The 24,337-nt window shown below is 30.9% G+C and overlaps 1 protein-coding gene across 2 annotated transcripts in view; it reads right to left on the bottom strand.

The window, feature by feature from the left end:
- Positions 1–24,337, bottom strand: part of LOC105431034 (uncharacterized) — an 87,178-nt gene that overhangs the window by 35,751 nt on the left and 27,090 nt on the right. For both annotated transcript variants that reach the window (XM_089074467.1, XM_089074468.1), the window contains exon 2: positions 11,586–11,646. In XM_089074467.1, the coding sequence (XP_088930593.1) occupies positions 11,586–11,619 (34 nt within the window). In that variant the 5' untranslated portion in view covers positions 11,620–11,646. The remainder of the gene's footprint in view (positions 1–11,585; positions 11,647–24,337) is intronic.

Here is a 24,337-nt window from a genome sequence, read left to right as displayed (position 1 = left end):
CTTATTGCGGCAAAAGGAAAAAGACGCATATTCCCTTCATTTTTTATCGGTTGGCAGCAGTCGGGAGTAAAAAAAAAGAAGAGAGTGAAAAGAGGAAACGTGGAAAGGAATCGCACCTTTCCGCAGTCATGCGCATGCAGGTGCATAATGATAAAATGGAATCTCCAAATGGGGGCAATGTCCCTTTCCCTAATGTATTCAATCTCTCTCCCCCCCCCCCCCTCTCACGTTATCGAAAGCACGAACTGGTAATGGATATTCGAACTTTAAGGAAACTTTGAAATTGAATTGGGCTGTTTTAGCGAAAAGTTTTAGCGATAACTCGGCTTATCAAACTCGATGGCTACGTCAAAGAGATTTAATTCTGTTGCTTCTGATGGATATACGAAAATAAAAATTACTGTATTTTCGACAGGAATTTAGTAAATACGTATAATTTTTAATACTTAATATTCATATTTTTAAAAAGAGAGACAATTATATATAATAAAAATTATAATTGCGGAAGCGATTTCTTTAATAGGCAATTTTTTTCATCACTTATCTCGTATCATCGTTGCATTTATGTAAAGTGATGAAGTGAGAGTGAAATTTTGAAGGGAGATGAGGAAAGGTCGTCATGCGAAGTTCAGAGCCTTTCTTCGGTGAAAGAGGCTATTGTATTGCCGCGTCAATGGATATTAATTAGAATTAATGAGAGAAGACGCGTTCGCGCGCATCACTTCCGTTTCTGCGGTTTCCTGCAACACCCTCATCTCATTGATAAAGATAGAAAATTGTTCGGGAGTCATGTATATTTGATACTTGTTACATATGTATTTTTTCAGATTAGCTTGAAATCCAATATCAGCGAAAAAAATTAGACGTTACCATAAAATTCAGTTTTAATTTTTTTCTCAATTTATAAGAAATCGCAAAAAATTAATTAATTTAATTAAATTTTTCTCTCTCTATAAAGATAAATTAAACATAAAAATAAATTAAATTTCAAATCTTACATGAATAAATTTCTGAATTCTAATATTTGTTTTTATTTTTCGATTTTTTTTTCGAGAAATTCATGTTTCATTAAGTATGTGACGAACAAGAAGATGAATTCTCGTGCTGGTCAATACAGGTGTGCACAGACAGGTGTCTGTAAATAGTTCTAGATGTCAATAGATGCCTCGCAACGTGATTGACATTCAAAAAAAGGAGAAGCTTCTTTCGTACAATCATCGCAAAAAGCGTTGTGGTTAAACGTCAGCTGCAATAAAGAAACAAATCTGCGCCGCATTCTAAGCGTTCCTTTCTACAGTTGCAAAATTGCAAAATCTGCTGATGTTTTTAAAAGAACCTCGGCGGTTTTTTTTTATGAAATAGCATATTTATGGTGAATTATATAAGAGAAAATTTAAAGAAAATAAATAAGAGCTTTTTGGATTGATTACTTATGTTTTATTTCCTAATATTTGTACTACGTAGCGGTATCACTATAAAGCCGAATAAAAGTAATGAAGCGAAAATGTAAGACTTTACAAAAATTTTTTTAACGAATAGAGAAACTCTCACCAAACTTATTATTTCGCAAAGTCGGGGCGTTGCTATCGCAACCTAAGAACGGCTTTACGGATTGAGTTGATTGACCTACATTTAAGAAAAGAAAGTGCGGTACAAAGGTGTCAAGAAACATTTCGTTTATCCGCATTTGTATCCCGCAACTTTTTTGCACACATTCATTACATAACGATCCTATCGTTTTTTTTTTTTTTTTTTTCTAAATTACCTCAAGCATGAGTCACGCCAATAAGTTTCCTATTATTTATTACTCATTCGAAAGGTCGACGAAAGCGTACTTTCGCGATGCTTTTCTCCAATCGAGAGTTTGCGAAACGTAGTTTTCCACGTATATTTCCACGTAAGGAACGTTTCAACCTCGGGGATTTCAAGACTTTGTTTGGCATGACTCTCGACATCTTCACGATTTCGATAGCGCGATGTAACAATCGCGGGTAGAATTACGTGAACAAATTTTTCTTTCTCCTTGAGCGATTCCGTTCAATGCACTGCGTGATCGAACTTGTTTTTCGCGGAGGTAAATATCGAATCGATCAAACTGCACACGTGCGAAATCACAACTCGTGTCATTGAACGACTATAGACGACATTTCTGACTTGCGACTTTATAAATTTCACGCAGAATTCGTTATGATGAGGAAATAACAAATCACATTATTATATAACAACAACAACAACAACAACAATGATAATAATAATAATATTAAAACGACTCAACATTGTCACACTAAAATTAAAAATTAAGTTAAGTTTTCATATATTGTATAGAAAAAAATATTTTGAATATGTCTCGTATACTATAATCTGTTTAGACAACATATACTAATTATTATTATTTTCAATATTATTTATACATTTTTTTTATTTATACATTTATACATTTATACATTTATTATAAAAATATTGAAGAATCAAAATTAAGTCTTCTATAATTGAACGTGTTGAATTTTGGTCAGCTTTTTTAAATTCTCATTGTTTAATGGGTATATATTGATTTAAGTCGTCCATTGTTGAATGCGTTTGATATTCTGTTTCATATGGAATTGAAATGAAAATATGAGAAATGAAAATATGAGAAAATATGAGAATGAAAATATACACTCGATATTTGCAAAGCATTTTCAATACGCTTTTATTACGCTTTGAACGTTAATTTGATAATGACCCGAACAATTAAATACAAACTTATATCCTGATATTCTTTATTTCGGATATATTTGAATAAGCAATGCTTTGGATATTTATCGATTTAATTTTTTAAACATTTGGATGTTACAAAGGACTCCGGGCGAATAACATTATAGACATTGCCGATTTCGATTATTTCGAAATTTGACTTACAAATCTAATAAAATATATAAATAATTTGTGAAATTAATTGCTCAATTGGTGATCAATTGGCATAATTCGCAGATTTATTTACGGAATATTCCATAATCGAATTATGCAAAATGTATATCTGAATTTCTCGCTCGAACCGAAAAAATTTAATTGCCTTTCGCCAGAATTTGCTGTTTATCTATACAAAAATATCTAGATAATTATTTATATAAAAAAATGATTTTATCTTATTTTTATTTAGATGATCAGAGTATACATTCTTTCCACCTTTATCTTAAATAAAAGAAGTGTTATCTTTTGCAAATTATCTAAGTTAACGTGTAGTAGAATTTACAATGCGGTCACAGAAGTCATATAACACACACTAATCGATGCCAGTTAAGTAATTACGAAATTTTTATATACAAATATGAGTCTGATTAAATTTTAGATTTAACTTGTATCGAATACTTTTCAACGAACATTATTCAAAGAGCAATCGCGTTGCCATACGTGACTAGGATAATGTAAATCATCATATGAAAAAAATTGCATTAATTTACGTGCATTATTGTATAATACGTTTCGCGCTTGCTATCTAATCAATAAATAGAAAAAATTTAATAAAAATATTGTTTTTACATCCTACGTCTTGCTTAAGCTTTTATTATCTTAAAATTATCTAGATAAATAATATATAATTTTATCTTTTATCTCGATAAATTTAAATAATCTTATCATTTATCTTATCCTTCATCTTGTCTAAGATAAATTTAAATGTCAATTTCATCTTATCTTTATCTAGATGATTTTAAGTTATCCAAATGCATGCACTGCCTTTCGTAAATAAACAAGACGATTCGCAAGAAAATACGCGGAGCGTAATATATGTGTTCGCCCTCGACCCTCCTCAATCATCTCATTTTCTCGATTTTCTGGCGGGCATCGCCGAAAGTGCGTGGCGCGGTCGTCGCGCGATAATCGTCTGGCCGCGTGAAAGAGTGAAATTAAGATCGTGACTGACTAAATGGTACGTCTTACGTGACATCGGGAGAAAGACACGCTTCGAAAGGTCTAACCGCATCCTTGCGCCGGACACGTTACGCGGTTTACGTAAGGAGAAAAGTGAGACACGCGTACGTATATATATGCCAAAAGAGACAGAGCGGGACGGAAGTTAGGGAAGTTTATCATGTGATCGAACGATAACTGTTATCACTTTTGCCAATTTTTGCATATCTGTTGCAACGAACCGGTGTTTGCGGCGTGCCGTTTAAGAAGAATGAAGGAGAAAGGTGAAGGATAAAGATATTTTGGAACAGGATTTATAGATTACACGGTTTTTATTTTTTTTTAAAAAAAAAGGGAAAAAAAAACAGGTTGATATCTTTTTTTATTTGTAGGATAATAACGTAATAAAATTTGCGATGATTATATAATATATAACTGAATTTTAATAATCCGTAATGAAACTTTATGATTTCATGGATTTTACGGTTGATCTCTTTTTTAATGTTCTTCCGTGAATTGTAACTGGTGTTACTAGAATTAACGAGAGAGAATTGTGCGAGCCAAATGTCTTAGATATTTACGCGTGTAATTCTGTACGTAATTTCCAATTCATTTCTTCTATCTGAATGCGGCACTAATTCAGGCACAAGGAGAGTTTTGTGTTTCTACTCGGAACAAACGTAAATTTTCCATTATCGCGCTTTATTGCGGCACGACGCATCAATCGGACACGAGTGGAGTGAAAGCCAATCGCAGGCATTGTGCGCGAAATGAAAAGCGCATTGAAGATCGCGTGAAATTACGTAAAAGAAATTCATCTTGAATGCAGTGCGACTATCATCGCGAAGCAACGCGTGAACTTACGAATCCGCGGTCAATTCGCAAGACACAGAAGTCTCAAGATTAATTATATTCTACCTTCGCGTGCCTTTTATCTAATTTCTTACGCGTAAGCGAGAGGAAGTAATATCAATGGGAAACGGCACAGATGTCGTTTCGGCCTTTTGAAAAACGGAGAATTTTTTTTTTATTAAAGCCCTTCACTTCGAACAATCGAGATTTTGATATATCTTCACTTATCTTCAGACGCTTCAATTGCATGTCCGCAAGAGAATAATGCATTCAAAGGCGACATATCATGGCGATTACATAGAAATGAAAAGGAAACGAAAAGTTAAATGTTAATAAACGGGAAGAGATATAAATCGGCGAAGCGTAAAAATATTTTATCGAATTGGCGAAAATGTCAAAGGCGATTGTCACATTTGCCCTGTGAACTTTCGATGGACGCACGAATGGCGACGCGAATGCCTAGCGCGTTTTCCTGCATCCGTGTTTGTTTACTCTCGCGAGTTACATGCTTTGCAGTCGCCGCAACTTTCTTCGGGTGACGAGTTTCCGTTCGCGAGCATTAAACGCGACGATCGTCGACGATGATCGATCCGCATCCCCGATATCTCTGCTCGGCTAATTACTATTTGACCTCGGAAAGTCAAAGTCGCAGTTTTTTATTTCTCGCTAGGGAAGTCCTGGACTGAGAATGCAAAGCGACCTTTGCGCGAAACGCAAGTTTCTTGCACTATCGCACATTGGATCGCAACATCAGACGCAATGGATATAATATTTTCCTTATAATAACAGTATAATATTTATCCGTTTCTTACATTCTATAATTGTACGTAGACAAATAATAAATAAAAAAAAAATGATTCTAATAAAGTATTTTAAAATTTGGTTAGGTATAGTCTGAAAATTATTTTATCTCTCTAAAATAATTATGTAGGAAGTATGATAATAATATCGCAAAAATTTTTTATATTTATGCAACAAATTTAAACGAAAAAGATTGTACAAGATGCAAGTACATACTTTTTTTATAAAACAAACAATACAATTATGTGTTTTCTTTATACCAATTGATTTATCTAATCATTTTATACATAAAAATATTAAGATTATCAAAATATAAATAATATATAAAATATAAATAATATAATATTTTATATTAGAATATTTCAGAATACAATATAAAATATCTTAAATTATTAACATCTTTACGTTAAAACTTTACTATTTAGAGAATAACTAGAGTAATTATATTATTAAAAAAAAATTATATTTTTTTATTTTATATTTTATTTAAAAAAATAGCATCATCTTTCTGTAATTTTCAAACAGCTATCCAAAGTCAAACCAATAGCATTAGCATGTCTCTCAAAATTTTTATAAATCTTAACTATGTATCTGTGAAAAACTGCAATTAAATATGTCAAATTGAATGTACATAAATAGAGAATTATTATAAATTATTATAGAGTATTGAAGATAAAAAAAGTTTTTGTGTAATTTCAAAGTAAACAAAACTAATATTTTATTAATAATTAATATTTATTAATAATTTTGAAATTAATAATATTTGAGTGATGATGATGAAAAATTAATAAAAATGTTTAAAAATGTTATAATCAATTTAAAAGACTTCAACTTGATCATTCTACAATTTGTTTTTATAGATTTAATAAAATTTGTAACTTTATTTTTTAACTAATGATTCTATTATTTCGATCCATCATTATTTATCTGTCGTGTTTGCTTTACGTGATACAGAAAAATATAATTTTGCTGCATTTGTCGACTTTTTTTTATTCTTTCCTATTTCATTTTATTCTTACGCTTATATACAATTTATTTTATTATTTTATTATTATAGACACGTACTGTCGTTTTTTTTTGTTCGGGCAGCATATATTTTTCAATTAGATACAAAATTTTAATAAATTCTATTAATTTATCTCGCAAATACGTACATATCTACTTCGCACTTCTAACAGCTATATGTAACACAAAGAAGATTATTTACATAATTATACATTTTTAATATTTAATCGGTCATAAAATGCTCATTAAAAAGATATAAAATAAGTTATTTTTAAAAGTATTATCTTCACACAATTCGTAATTTTATTTGCAATGATAATTAAGGTACAACATATATAAAGAGATATACCAATTATCAGAACGTGTAACACTTCCATGCTGATAGTTGCTTACAAAGTAAGAATAACGAGAGAACCGGTCAATATCAGAAAGAATACAATCAATTTTGATACATCCGAATATCGATTTAACATGCCTTTTTAAAAACAGATTATATACATATAAGTTCTCTTCACGCATTTCGAACTCGATTATTGATCTCTTCGATCGAATACTACGGTTGAAAAATATACGAATGGATATTATTATGTTTTTTCATAATTTGAAAATATTTTCTTTCGTTTCTTGCTTTCTCAGTTTTCTGATTCGTTTATTTCAAACGTGCTATTATAATTCCATTGGAAATTTCATCTGGGATTAGCTGTAAGCTTGAGATTCATATGGCGAGTACAGAAGTGCCGGAAGACACGCGGAAACGCGAGATCAAACGCAACGATCAGCGCAACGTGCACAGGTGTTAATTAAGGCAGAAACAGACTTCGGATGAAAAGTCACGGCTACATAATAACGTGTTTAGCTCGCCTTTCTGCAAATTCATCGCGTAACGCGTAATCAGGTCGCGGTGAACCAAACGGGAGAAAGCGAAGCAAGTTGAAAAGGACCCTTTTCGGGTTTCTCTCGGAGAGACTTAATATATTCGAGATGAAATTTCCATTTCGTACAAGAACACGAGGCGGCTCAGTTTCTCGAGATGCCTGAGCGAAATGGCAAAAAAGAAATCTTCGATTCGAGAAGAGTATCCGCTTTTATCGACAGCCGTTTCCCCCCGGAGTTCAAGGTCAATTTTTGTTCGGTAAAATCCGAGCCCGTCGGCGTGTACCTGGAAAACCGTCCTTGGAGAACGGAAGTTCGTAAATCACCCATTCAGGGGAATAAGGCACGTTCCGTCAGCGACGATGAAATGTGCAAACGAGTCGACGATGCTCGGGACATCCCACGTGTCACGACCGCGATGCATACATACGCGCTCGTCGCGCGTTGATGATCCCACGAGGCCGCATTCCGTCGGTCGTCGTCGAGTTTCAATAGACGGCACTTTTCATGCGGAACGTGTAGAATCCGCAGATATAATCGCCTCGGTGCGTCCGGTGCGTCATACTACAGCCGCGTCTCGATTATTACGGCCCGGCGCATTTACGGCGTCTCGTATCTAGCGCGAAATGTAGGCGTTCGATCGCACCTTTTATCTATCTCTAACGTCGAAGCCACGTCGAGTCGTCGTCGCATGCAGCCATCAGTTGCAATCTGATTACAGCCGCAGCCTGAGAGCCGAGCCTTCAAGTATTCAACGCCGGCGCGCGATGATAAATTTAACGACGAGTGCGCGGTAAAAAAAAATCGAGAGGAATCTTTCGCGCGGTAAGAAATTACGAGGGAATAATAATAATAGTCACGCGAAGAAATTACCATTCCATAAAAATGGGGAGAAAAATTCTCTTTAAAAGCAATTTCTATGCGAAAGCAACAACATGCAGATAAGGGGTTTTAGATAAGAAGCTTAAGGTTCGATAATAATAATAATAATAATAATAATACAAAAAAAAATCAAGACGGTAGTTCGGCGAGGAGTTGCATAATTTAAATTCGCAAATTCAAATTCGCGCTTTGTTCTCCTACGCTTCCTCGAATTCTATCAATTGCTTGCGAAACGTTGCGTTTGCAACGAGGCGCGTCATCCGGCCACCCCGTAGATGCGCCTACGAGAGAACTCGAGATTTATATTTTATATCTGGCTATATCAGAGCTGGTGGTCCGACGAAGCGCTTACGCGCAATTTGCACAGAATACCCGTATCATTCTTTCGTTCTCCGATTCCCGATACCACTCGGCGCTGATTATCGCCGCGTTTGTACTCTTCTTCACCGTACTTCCCCCCCCTCCCCCCTCCCTCCCCCGCGAATTTATACTCCACGGACTGTACTCTCGCTTAACGCGTTAAGCTTTGACAGCGTACTGCTCGGAAATTATTTCCATCCTTCAAGCCGTCGTAAACCGACGGCTGTATCATAGAGACCGGGGGAAATATATGACTGAAACTTTTATCCTGTACCTCGCCTCGACGTAATAACATCGCGGATTTTGCGACTGGGACAGCTCTCAAGTTTCATTATTTCATTTTCATGTTCTCCGATTTCTTTCCGACCGAAAAGATACAGGATGTGTCAAAAGGATTTTGGATACGAGTCGAATGTCTCTGTAAACAATTTAATTTTGAAAAAAAGTTTCAGATCCAAATTGTAAGATTTCAAGGGGGCTATATGATTATGATTTTGATTTATTTACAGAGGGAGCCATTATTCAGATTTTTTTATGATCGTCTCTTTTTTTTAAATGAAAGCATATTTTTTTGTTATATAATATGATTTCTCTAGTTATTCTGGATGAAAGAATATCAAGATACAAATATCAAAAAGTCAGTAGTTTATAAGATATTTTATATTTTGTTCTCGCATATTGTGACATAAAATATAAAATATTTCATAAACTATTCATTTTTTAATATATCCTAATACCGTTTTGCACAGACTAATCGATTGATGTAGAGAAAGCATGCAGTTGTTTTTCAAAAAAGGTATATATTCTAAATGCATAATTTTTTTTAAAGCAACTATATACCTTTTTCAATATCAATTAATTAATCTCATTAGTCTATGTATAAAAATATTAAGATACAATTATCAAAAAATAAATAATTTGAGATAAATGAATAATTTTTTAAATAAAACAAGAATAAAATATAGAATGTCACGTAAACTACTGACTCCTTAATATTTATATTTTAATATTTTCTTATCCAGAATAACTAAGGAAATCGTACTATGTAATAAAAAATATAAAACAATATCATAATTACATAATCTTTTCGAAACTTTACAACTTTTGTCTGAAACAACTTTTTTCAATTGCATTGTTTATAAAATATTCAAACTGTATCCAAACTTTTGGCGTATTCTGTACATTTTATGATACTCTGTTTATTGTACAACAAGTTTTTCTTTTATTTATTTATGTGGAAATATATGTCTAATATATTTGTATATTTATTATCCGTACTTTTCTCTTTACATCGATCCCCAACTACGATTGCGCGAGGCGATTCATTCGAGATTCTTGTGGCGTGTCGCGTCGCTCTCGCGATTCATTTGCGATTCCTGAATCGTATCCGATTGCCACGCGCGTGTTTACGTCCACGTAGGAAACACCTTGGTCTCGGCACGAAAACCCAGTTAGTGAACGAGCTGAATCGCGCCGTGCGGAGACATCCTCGAGTTTGCGCTCACGCGAGTCAACCTCGCGTTAAATCCTCGGAAACGACGATGGTGACTGACGTTATCGTGGAACGTCGAGTTTATGTATCCCGTCGTAGAGGATAACCAAGGAAAAAGTATCATCCAGGAGTTATATGGAATAAAAGAATCCCTTCTACAAACTGCAATTGAAGATTATCGAAAGATGATTTGATGTAATTTCCTTTTCTAATTGAAATTATTATATCTCGTTGTACGACCATCTTTCAAAGATGGATTACATGAGATTTGAAGAACTTATGTCACTTTTTTTAGATGACATACACGCAAGGACAGTTTTACTGAAATATCTAAAAATTTGATCATAAAGATCTAAAAATAAAATTTTATTAAGCTATGAAAATAAATATGTACGATGCTTAAACATGATGATAATATTGTAAAAATTTTTGATTCCAGCAATTTAAACGTTTTACTTAATTATTTTGATGATACAACATAATTATTTTCAGATGTATTTAATTAAATTTTTAAATATTTTAACAAAAGTTCTTTCTGTATACATCATTTACAACGATTTTGCCATTCCTAATAACAATTCTGAATTTATTCTGTTAATTTACTGATAATTACGTCATGATTTTTTTGTGTTGTTTATTATTCTGAAGTAAATTTTCAATTTTTTTATCGAGAAGAGACTTTTATTCCTTGATCGTTTGAATATGAAAAAAAACAGCTAAGGAAAAAAACAGCTAAAAATTTGACAAAATACAAATCTCAAAAATAACTTTGTTGGACCATCAAAATAATTATGTAGGCCGTTCAAATTGGTTGTTATTACGAAATACAAAAAAAATGTGCAATAGTATCATCATGTTTAAACATAATAATTTTGATAGCCCAATAAAATTTTTTAGATCTATATCTGGCCAAATTTTTAAATCTTTTATGCCCGATTCCACCAATGTATTAATTTACTTTAATATCAATCTAATTTGTTTTTCATCTTTTTCTAATTCTTAGAACTAGAAAAAGATGAAAAATAAATTAAACCGAGATTAAAGTTAATCTACGTTGGTGGAATCGTGCATTAGCAAAACTGTTTTTTCCCTGAAAAAGAAAATTTTGAGTATGCATATTCTGATATTATCACTTCTTGGACCTTACTTCACTATTGTTTAGAAAGTATATTTAAGTATAGTATATTTAATAAATTTAAAAATAAATTATTCCTATTATCTTTTGAAACAAACTTTGTACACATTATTTCTACATTTTTACAACATTATATAATTAATACATGAAATTTATGATTTATATAATACATGATATTTATGTTTTGTACATTATTTCATTTTTTATTTCAATTAATCGTTTGTTACTATTTAATTTGCATTGATAAAGATGCCTTACTTATTGTTACTGTAATAATCGAAATATCGCAAAACTTACCCTGCAGCAAAAATCCATGCAGCGCGAGGTTCATGGCTACAATATGATTGATTTCTTCAGCCTATAAAAAAAACAACGCTAAAATCAGACAGTTGTTGCAAAACAAAATAAATATATTATTATTATATTATATTTCATAATACATTAATTTTGTTATTATCATTAAGAAATTAAAATTCGTATTTCGTTTTTTAAATGTTGGCATCATTTTATGTATTTTTCTTGTTAGATACATAATTCTATCGTTTCTGCTATTCTCCCATCTCTATTTCTTATTTCTTATATCTGTGAGCAATTGTAATGTCTGTATTAAAAATACAATTTTTTTTTACATAAGTTTGTCTAACTGACAAGAAAAGATTTTCAATTTAAAAATTTAAAAAATTATGTAGCTTTTATAGCAGCACAGAGAGGATTTGTAAGACGCCATTTTAGTTTGTTATCCGAATTCACATTGTAAAGAATAAAATAAACTCAAACAAAAATGTCTTTTTGATTTTATTGTATTATTTATTTTTATAATTCATTTATAAACTAAATGAAAGAGAAGGAGGAGGGAGAGAGAACATTTTATTTAAAAATTTTATTTTTATTTAATGATATTTATTAATTAATTATATAAAGATTTATAAAAAAATGTATAAATAAAAGAAGAATGTGATGTTTAATATACTTATATTTTTATCATCATTACTTTATAATACACTAATACTTTCATTAACTTCTATTACATATAGAGTGACTAAAGAGTACCAAACTTTGACAAACTTTGACAAACTTTGACAAACACTTGGAAAAACATGTTTCACACCTAGAGAATGAAAACATATTAAGTGAACAGCTATGGAAAAATTTACTTCAGAAACACTGTTGAATTATCAGCAACTACAAACATTTCGCGAGGTCATATTATAGGAGTTGTTGCGAAACAATCCGTAAAACTCCGAGGCGTATTCGGTATATTAGCGTATTCGGGGAGTCAATGCGACGACGAATTGAAATTTGTATTCGTACTGACGTTGGATATCCTGGGACAGTTTTTATATATTACTCTACCTCAAAAGATCGCAACCTTCTGCTCTTATGTATGCTATCTATTTCTTAATAGATAGATCTGTTTCTATGAGTTTTAATAATTAAGATTATCAGTAAGTGTGAATATCAAACGCTATTGAAAATAAATGATCTGGCAAATAATTTTTAAGCAATTTTACCTTCTACATGGAAGAAACAATTTTGCTGAAGTAAACAATTGTAGGTCTAAAAATAATTTTGTTAGACTATCGAAAAATAAGAGTACTCAAATTGATTGTTAGAATAGAAAAAAATTTAGATAATATTAATATTATGTTTAAGCATGTTATGCATTATGCATTATTATGTTATGTATATTATTATATTAAGCATTCTATTATTTGAATAGCCTAACATAATTATTTTCAAATCTGTATCTGGCCATATTTTTAAATATGTACTTCAGCAAAACTGTACGTGTATCCTTACAATTTCTTAAATAAAACCTTTTTATTTTTTTGTTAATAAATAATAAAATAAAAACAAGAAATGACTTATAAATTTATTTTCGTTCGAATTTAATTTCGAACAGCAAATAATAATAACACATTATTAAAAAATCTCTGTGTTGCCAAAATTTAATATTTTAAATTTCCGTGTTGGAGATCTTTTTTTTATAAAAAGTCCTATAATTTTAAAAAATTAATGGATTCAGGAAGTTGCTAATGTATCAAGAAAGAAAGGATTAATCGGTCAATTTATTTAATTCAAAGAATGTATCTGACAGATTTAAGATTTGATAATGGCTGTACTTGATCATTGTATTTGCGCTATCCTGACCTCATAATTCTCTTTTTCTGTGAAACGATTAGCGGATAATTACAAAACGGTTCATAAAATCTAGAAGTAAAATTTGATATATGCAAGCCAAGTATGTGCGAGGATGTTACATCAAAAGAAAAAAATAGGCGATTTAATATCCAATAAATTTCCAAATTTATTGGATATATAATTATAAGCAAATGTTTTTGTACAATTATATGAATAATTTATAATTTGGCAGATGCCGGAGTAGTCATCTAGTTTTCTATGGAATTTGCATTCTAACGGTTTCCATAGCGGTATTAGCATGTCACTTTATCACCTGGAAGATGACTAGGCATTGAGAAATGCATGTACAATGTCTTCGTCAGTAAGAATCTATCGTTGCTCTGCTGCAACGAGATAATACCGATAGTATTGTTTACTATGTTAGGAAAGACAATGTTCCAGCGCAGACGCGAATTGAAGAGCGTCCAAGAAACTCTATGTTAGAAATGTGCCTAAGTGTACAGTTCTAGTGATTCCTCGAGCATCAATGTCGCAATCAATATTGCAAAAGGAAGATTCGCAACCGATTCCAATGACACAGCAGAAGCAGCAGCAAAAGTGCGGCGGGTATGCAAAACTAAAAACTTCACTATACAACGAATAACGCCAATCGATGTCTTTTGTTGACAACGCCAAATGTTGCTACCAATCAAATCGATGGTCTAGCTGTCAGCCGGCTGTATTGCGTATTCTGAAAACCGTCATACTGATATTTGTTGAGAAAGAAAATGGATAAGGGTAGCAGCGGTTTATAACAAATTGCGACCATTGTACACTGTCGTCATAATTCCTTCTAATAAACATGATGAACGATAGGCGAAAAAAGAAATAGTAGTCAAAATTGACATTTGTTGAGTTTGGTATTGTAAATCTGAAATGCGAGTTAGCAGATGATAAGTTTCAATCACATGATCTTTGAGCAAACAGAGGAGAGAGATTAATTCTAAACAATTCCGAGCCATCATATTAAGATTAAAATTAGGCAAATTGAAAAATATAATAAAATATTAATTTTTATAATAAATAATTTTCATTATTAATTTTGAGAAATATTTTTTAATGCTAATGACGATGAAGATGAAAATTTAAATGTTCCTAAAATTTATCAACATGCAGAAAAAAATGTTTTTCGTTTCTTAGATAAGATATTTTAAATGCATTTTCAAATCATCATCTGCTTTTAAAGAATTGCTTACAAAAATTTATAACATCGTATGTATAATTATGATACGTATTGAATACAAACCGTTCCCATTAGAAAAACAGCTAATGATTATCATGTGTGTTTAGCAAATATTATATTTTTCCGATAAGTTTCTATAAATTGCCATAACATCATATAAAGAGATTTAAGTATCTATAATTGAAAGAAAACTTATCAATTTTATACTAATTGTGCAGATTAAGCAAAAAGAACGGGCCTATAAGTACTTCTGTCTATCATGCAACACATATAGATTAAAAGAAGAACGAACGATGTATAATTAAGAGTAAAATTCGGCGAAAAATCAAATCAAGTCGGATTTTTGAATTTATCTTGAATGATTTTCAATTTATCTTGAATGAATCAGATAATGACAAGGAATTGTAAAGAAATAAAAGCAGTAAAAGAACTATATCCTATTCCGGAAAGCGGGAATGAAGAAGAAGATTACATTCGCATATAAGCAAGAAAAGCAAGAATAAAATTTTCACTATTGTTAAAATGTTTTTTAACGCTACAGATAATTGATGTCAGAGAAAGTACAATAATCAAATGATCTGACCTGACTTGACCTAATCTAATCGAAATTTATGATCGTTTGGATTGGATCAATAAAGAATACTTAACAATACTACGTACTATTGTAATCTGCATGAGCAGATTTGACATGTAATCTTACGATGAAACAAAAATACGATTTAATTTATTTTTATCTACGAAAATTCTTGATAAGATTTTAATTAAATATCAATATATGATAGATAATACGACACAATATATTAATAATATAAATATCATCAAATATATCTTTTAGATAATTTAATAGGTAATTAGGATATTTTTTGAAGATTTGGAAGATTTGGAATAAACTACATGGAATAAACATGATGCATATTTTCAAAGAAAGGAAGAAAGATGATTTGTATTTTTTTAGATTAAGCTCTATATATACGAGTTGAATGACTTAATCACGTTTATTACTTGAGATATATATGATATTATTACAAGTGCGTTAAATTGGACTTGGATTGCATCAATAAAATTAACTTTATGAAGTAGCAACACGAAAATACCTCCAAAACTATTTATGCAGTCAAATTCGCGTAATAAAAATGTCTTATTGTCCATGATAAAAGCCAAATTACTTTTTTGATATTCATAATAATTTACATATATAAAAATTTAAATTATGTCTAATAATGTCAGCCTTTTTATTACTTATATAAATGTAAAATGTAAAACCGCGAAAGTTTGATAAAGTTACAGACGCACTGGCGTTTTTAAATTATATACGTACTATATCAAAGAAATTTCTGAAGTGAAGAAGCTAACGATAAAAGTCTGCGACAAGTAGCAAGTCAGTATTTAAATCATCGATTATAATAGATGTAGATATTAAGAGATTATAATTTGTTTATAGCTAGTTTTTAAATGTTAGCGTCACTCTGTTTGCTTTTTTTTTTTATTATATTAATCATTTTATAATTTTTTCCACTTCCGCATCATTCCACTTTTTTTTTTTGTATGTATCGTGGATAGTCATAATTTCTGTGTTAAAAATAAAGTTCTTTTCTGCAAGTTTATCTATTTAATCACGATCTCAGCAATTACAATCATATACATAAATTTCTATCAAATTTATTGAAATACAAACGTTGAAATACAAACTCTACGGAAATATTTATATATTTTTAATAGTCCACGTAACGGATCATAAAATTGTTTCACTAACAGAGAAAGCCCTTCGTGTGTCAAATATAATACATAGGAAACACACGATGTCAAAACGCTAATATCATTCTAACAATTTGCTCTCGGATGATAATAACGATGATAATAACGTAATAACTGGGCATGCTAATTGCTACTAAATCGTCCGGAGGCGTAAAGAAATTAACCGAGGTAAATAAACTCGTCCCGCCACGCCGGTCCGCCGGTCTTTGTATGCTCTTGCTGACGGTTAGTAGTTTCAAAGGACGTGTGACATCTCTATCGTCAGTGTCAATATTTGCCTGGAAGTCTCGGCACGAGAAGAGGAACAAACGCCGTCTAATATCGCGGTACCGCATTCGGCACACATGTCGAACTCCGATCGGGCGCCCAAAGCGGCTACTTAATTGCCCGTCTACTAATTAAGCGTAACTCAGGCAACTCCTTGAGCAAAAGTCCTTGGTGGAATAGTCGCAAGAACGCAATTTAAAGAATCATTCGATCAATATTCTGTGATTTTATAATTAAATTTTAACTTGTGATATCAAGCAGGAATATCTTTGTCACACTTTACCACTTGTCCTTTTTGCCATTTTATTACGATACGCTTTTAGACTTCACAAGTGCTTATTTTATTATAAAATAGTAATAATCGTATATATATATATATAAATGCACAGGAAGAATTTATTACGATACTACATTCCACATTGGCGAAGTAATATGTGCAAAGTAATAAAACATCATGAATTATTATGAAATATCGATTTTTTTTTTGTAAGGTTAGTGTATTTATTGTAAAAATTTTATTTTTAAGTAAGATTAATAATAAATAATATATATGTATATATAATACATTATGATGTTATATAAATATAAAGATCGATATTTTAAATATAGCAGATATTTTATTACTTCGCACATTATTTCGCTAACATATAGATTTATAATGTTTTTTGTGTATTTCAATCTTTATATTTTTTTATTTAACACTTAAAAATAAGAGACCATTAAAAACATTCGAGATTTAATGTTTATTAAAAATTATGCAGCTTTTATATATTTTATTTTGATGTTGTTCGATTCTAACACTAGCGTCACGTGTATCGATTCCATACGTGGAATAAATGATAAATAAGATCGTATGTGCATACAAGAGAGAGAGGGAACAGGGCATTCGAAAGTCCACTGGGAATAATGGCCGGACTACATTAGCAGGCGAAAATAATTCAGGTCGCGCAAGTAAACCTTATAATTCTCTCCATCGGCGAACCCAAATGGATTTTGCGATCTGAATTATTGCTGGACGTGATTAATTATATGGCTAGTAAAATGGCGTGTTAAAAAGATTAATATAAATTTTAAAGCAGTTTAATTTTAAATTTAAAATTTTTCGATATTTTTTCGGTCTATATATATATATATATGTGTTTAATATGTACACATATATATACTGTGTTTAATATGTACACATTAAATACATTATTTACATATGTGTATCTAATGTTGATTTTTATTGTTGTTGTAATTATCAAAATTTTTAAATATGGTAAAAACATTCTCATCATTATTATGTAATATAACTTTCTCTTTATTTCGTGCAATGTCTGTTAATTATTTCTAGATAATCGACAAAACTTACTTTCATCGAGATTCTTAGACTCTGACATATTAACTCAAAAGTGATATTAATTGTCGCATTGATGTTTTAACCGTGATTTATTATCAATAAAAATCCAATAAAAATATTTACCTTATTTTATGATAAAAATTTATCTTCATCACACTCATCATATATATAATTTTTTCCTTTAAATAAAATAGTATATAAAAATTAGAAAAATGAAATAAAATAAAATTCTTAGAATTTGATAAAAAAATGATAAAATTGAATGATGTTAAAATTAATTTGTATATAGTACTTATAAAATATATTTGCAGTTTTGTATGTATCTTTTTTCATTTTTGCGAAATAAAGCGTGATATTAAAATATATCAAAATTATTACAATACAGAAATTTAATCGGTTAATGTAATATATAAAAACGAATAATTATTTAATTAAAGAACAATTAATTTCTGTATTGCAATGAAACTTTACATAATTATCTTTATATATTTCAAATGCTTATATATAAAAGATTTGTCATTATTTCTTAATTATATTTATATTAAGATAAATTTTTGCTTTATAATTAAATAAGTTTTGATTTAGTACTACTAAACCGCCGCTTAAAATACTTCAGATACTTATTTCTAATAATTATCTAGCAGAAAATCGCAGAACAAATTTCAAGTTTACTTAGTTTTCTTTAACCACAAAACAATTAACATAAACAACGGATGAAATTTAAAATAAAATTATTTAATAATAAACTTAAATATAGTCAAATCTAATAATGCAGTATAATATCGAAGGTCGTAAAACAATTACGTTCGCTGATAAATACGCGTTCAAAAGTTCAAAAGTGATGCTGATAACAGCTGTAAACTATCTGGGCGGGATATTCATCTTTTGCAAAACAAACGGTATTTGGCAATCCCTTATAATTCGAATAGCTTCAAGGTCGTAAGTTGCACAAGCGCACAGCTGTAGCGGTTTGTGTGCACTTTATTGCGACGCGATGTTTATCGGATCTCGATTTATCATAACGAATCGTGGCTCGACCGTCGTTCGATAAATGGGGCCGATAACACACGGTATCGCGATCGATTGCGTTGCTTCGATACGCTTATGTGGCAGTTATGAATGATCAGCGCGATTCAATCATTCCCAAGCCCGGCCTTCCGAGGTGCGGGGGCGTATGTATGTATATGTGTGTGTGTGGTGTGTGTGTGTGGTGTGTGTGTGTGTGTGTGTGTGTGTGGTGTGTGTGTGTGTGTGTGTGTGTGTGTGTGTGTGTGTGTGTGTGTGTGTGTGTGTGTGTGTGTGTGTGTGTATCATGGCTTGTCAGGTCCGTCGGCGAACTCGAGATATTCATTCGAGGTTAGGTAAAAAGAAGAAAAGATGAATATCTCTTTCATGTATATGATTGTTAAACTAAGAAAAATCACGTGGCGATCTATCGACGATTCTTAAGGATATATTATCCACCATTACATTATTATTTTTATTTACAATGAAAAAAATTATAAAAAAATTCTAGATTATTTCGAGATCATATTTCAAAGCAATACAATACATTTTGCGGCGATTTAGTAGCTGAAACAAAATTTATTTAAGTATAAAGTAAAAATGTATCTTAATAGAAATATAAGGAATAATAACAAATCTAAATTTTTTTATATAAGCATTCGAATTATATAAAGATAATTATGTAAAGTTTCATTGCAATACAGAAATTAATTGTTCTGTAAATAAAAATTTAATTTTATTTGTGTTACCACTCGTTTTGTTTGTACTCTCAAAATTTAATTTTTATTTATGGAATAATTAACTTTTGCATTGTAATAAAACTTTACATAAGTAATCTTAAATATTAAAGTACTTATATAAAGAAATTGAGATTTTTATGATTATTTCTTAATTACATTTTTATTAGAACATATTTCTACTTATTTATTTTAATATATTTACGTTATATTTAATATATTATTTAATATATTTAATGTAATTGTTTACATAATTTACATTAAAAATAATTTACATTGATAATAATTTTTGCTCCAGTACTAAATCACACGGTACGTTATCGCATCTTTGTATTATTTTCAAATATATGACTTGGAATAATTTATAAATTTTCATAATTTTGTATGTATAAAAATAAGTGGTGTAATATATTCTGAACTGTACACTGTATTGCGCGCGTCATTAGATGTAGATTAATTTAACGATCATCAGAAAAGAGAAAAGGTCAATCAAATAATAAATGTACATCGATTAACAATTTAAAAAATTCGCGGCCACGAATTTTCTCGAAGGTACGAATTTACAAATTCTCCCTGCCCGCGATTATTACGTGTGAACGTCGATGTGCAAGTCGATGTATCCGCCTTTATTGCGCGTCTAAATAACCCACGCTTGTCTTCGCCTTGTCATCTCGTATTATTTCCAATAACGGAAATCACAGCGATGCGATATTTATATGTAAATGTACTGTCCATAAATAATATATTCTTCTTGCGGGGTGCATTACGTGTGCAACGCGCGTGCTATTTACGTGCGTGCGATTCGCAAAGGCGTCTCCGCTCGTTTCGGTGCACTTTCCTCGCGTCTCTCGCGGCCGCGCTCCTGAGAGACGATTTTCACCTTACGTAAAACCGGCACATCGGCCCGACCATGGCTCGTTTCCACGGCGAACGACTTTCCCCCCAGATTCCGTATCGCGCAATATATATATATATATATGTATATATATATATATATATATATATATATATATATATATATGTATATATATATATATACATGTACGATGCATTTTATGCGAAAACGATGACGGCCGCACCCTCCGCAGGATATGCCATGTCAGACTTCGCGGTCAAATCGCAATCGACAAATCGGATTCTTTCTTTCGCATTATCCGCAAGGAAAAGAAAATTACAAATGTAATTAGAGAGTGACAAATTAATTTCGACGTAATCAACATAATCTATGTGAAAATAAAAATGCTACTTCTTTTTTTATTGTCGTGATAATAATGATAGGCATTATAATGATGAGCGTTTCTTAGACACTTACTTCTTATTTATCATGTTTGACTCGAGATACTTTCAAAATAACTAGTTTGAGAATGAAATAATTTCACTAGAGGCAAACGGCTTCTAACGTTGAACACCGAGAAACCAGGAAGCCAGCCGTTTTCTCGTTCCTAATTAATAGTCCTCGACCCGAGTCGTCGGCTCTAATTTTACGCGGAGGAAAACGAATTCGAAATCGGAGACGCGACGTCGCGTCCCGTATACATTAACGTCGCAGATTCCATCTTTCCTTCCGAAAGTAGAAAATTCAAGGCCGCGCGTCCGGTAAAACATCCTTAGAACCATGTAGAACAGAACGCGATCTATTTTTCAAATTTATTCTACGTCTTTTATGAGGATCATTTCTCACGAAGAAGCGGATAACGAAATTCTAGATGCTAGGGAAATGGCAAAAAATGTGGAATCGATTTAACATAATTATTCATCACATTTACGTTACATTAGTTAGTGTAAGTCTCATTTACACCGTATTGCAGTATATATTAATACATTATCATCTTTGGGAGATTTCACATTTCCGCATAATCGCGCGCCCGAATAACGTATTGAAAAATGAAATCGCTCATTTTGGCAGAAAAAAATAGGATTGGAATAAATTATTTTCAAGCATTGATTTCTTATGTAACTCGTAGAAATGACGAGCTTTGACGATATGTGCTCTGTGTGTGTGTGTGTGTGTGTGTGTGTGTGTGTGTGTGTGTGCGTGTGCGTGCGTGCGTGTGTGTGTGTGTGTGTGTGTGTGTGTGTGTGTGTGTGTGTGTGGAATCGTTCAAGCAATACTTTCTTTTTAATCTCTAATTACTAGATAGCATACAGTAAAACGTGCGTCACTTCTTTGCAGATGAATCACATAAACTTTCTAGATTGAAAGAGATATTGATTTCACCGATATGTTATATTTATAACGAGAGAATTTTTGTATCACGGGCTTATCTTCCTCGTTTTGCATGTTTTGATAATTTATTTGTATATATTATAAGAATATAATGGTACTCTCTAATCTCTAGAGATATATTAATAATCACGAGGTTATTAATAATTGATGATTATTAATGACTGTCGCATGAGATCATATCGAGTATAGCATATCTTTTAACGTCCATAATAGAAGGTTTTTATCGATCATTTCTATCTAGATAAATTAGTAAGCAAGTAAACAGGAATGAGAGATCCTATTAGAAAATAAAAATAAATGTAACTAAATACAAAATTTTAAATAGAAAGAGCTGTTAGCTTAATTAAATATATTAAATTTTATTATTTAATTTTTAGTAAGATGAGAAATAAATTTTACTATAAATTTTTAAATATATGATATAAAGTTATATTGAAATAAATGGTTCTACTTTGATAACATATTTCTTTATTTTTTTCTTTCTTTATCTTTCTAAAAATAAAAAGAAATCATATAAATATAGATCCGGATATTTTTTTCGAGATATAAATACTATTTATTTGTAGAATGATGATTTATACAGTGAGATTTTAAGAATACAATAATACATAAGATTCAAAACTTACTTAAAGAAATTGCTAAAAAAATAATTTCTTTTTACAACAATACACATTTCATATTGATGTTTCATAGACTGTCCAAGCATTCAAAAATTGCTGATGTATTCCAAATTTTGTCACATACGGTAATCTGGTTTTTAAGTGTTTTCAGATATCTATAGATAATCATAAATTAAGTTATTTAAATGTCTCCGCAAATAATAATCCAAAAAAATTAAGTTAGAGGAGTCTGCAAACCATGCAATTAATTCTTTTTTATCAATTCACTGATTCTTATTAAGATATTTCCGAACAAAATTTTTGACTAAAATAGGCCGGAAATATATTGTGTATAAATCACATTCGATTGCGTATTATTATTACGGTATGTCCTGTAATGTTGAAAGTTCAATTTGTAAAAGTTATATGTAATGTCTAGCATTTATTATATTTAAACGAAAGTTCATACATAGAAGTAAATATCTGCTCATTTGATATTATATTAAGCCATCCTGATAACACTATCCTAACGCTATTCTATAAAACGTATTTAAAGACTGTGTTACTATAATATACGCTGTCTTCAATATTAGAATATGTTACTATATTATTTATTTTTGACCAAAAAAAACATTGCTACTCACTTATTTCAGAGTTCTGTATATATCCGAAAAATTTTATAAAAAAAAATATGTCATCTACATATCATGTAAAATATAAAATGTATAGCGTAATATGCAAACTGTTTCCTTTTTAAAGAATTTGTATGTTAATTTATATCTTAATCAGCAAGGCGATTGTAGGTCGACAAATCTTTCCATTTTCAGTTTTTTATAAATTACAATAAAACTCGGAGCATCCTCGTTATCTGATTTCGGTTACAAATCAGTGATCAAATCGATCGACCGAACATATCTCACACCGACAGAAATCGAAACTCAAATGATAATGATAATAACTCTGCGATTACATAAACGAACGTCATGAAACAATGTGTACTTTTTCGCGCGATGATTCTCCATCGTTGGATTTATTCTGATCGTGACAGTTCAGAATTAAGACAGAGCTGGATGGCGTGTATTGTGCACAGCCGAATGGAAGGAAAATAAAAAGAGAGAGAGAGAGAGAGAGAGAGAGAGAGAGAGAGAGAGAGAGAGAGAAAGAGAGAAAGAAGAGAATATAAGAAGATGCCTCTTGAGTGCTTCTTAAACTTTCTAAACCGATCCGCGATGAATCTTCGGCAATCTGATCGTGCGGTCGCGCGATTTTATTCCCTTTCGTGGTGAATCACGAACTGCTCGTTTCTTTCTTTTCAAAGCATCATGTATCGAAATAAGTCGTGTAACTGCTCGATTCCTCAAGAAAATCTCACGTTGCAAGTTGATAAAAATTTTCGAAATTAAAATTGCGCGGAATTTAGGCTCTATCCGGAATAAAGATCTGTAAAAATAATGTAAAAAATTAAATAATCTCGAGGCTATAAAAAATTTAGAATCAAAGATTTAATTTACATTTACAATTACACCTATTTTTATTTACACTAAAAAAATATTATAAATTATTCTGGATCACATTTAAAAGTGATCCAAAAAATTTTTGCGATCATTTAGAACCTGAATCAAAAATTATTAAAATAAAAAGTACAAATATGTTTTAATAGAAAAGTAATTAAAAAGTAATAACAAGATTTTTTTATATAGGTACTTTAAACATTCAAGATGATTTATATTATCTTGAATAATTATTAAATTTTATC

The sequence above is a fragment of the Pogonomyrmex barbatus genome, unplaced genomic scaffold (genome assembly GCF_055798465.1).
Source record: "Pogonomyrmex barbatus isolate J1 unplaced genomic scaffold, ASM5579846v1 scaffold17, whole genome shotgun sequence".
Classification (NCBI taxonomy): Eukaryota; Metazoa; Arthropoda; class Insecta; order Hymenoptera; family Formicidae; genus Pogonomyrmex; species Pogonomyrmex barbatus.
Note: the sequence above shows the minus strand (reverse complement) of the source record. Positions and strands in the feature narration are given on the sequence as shown.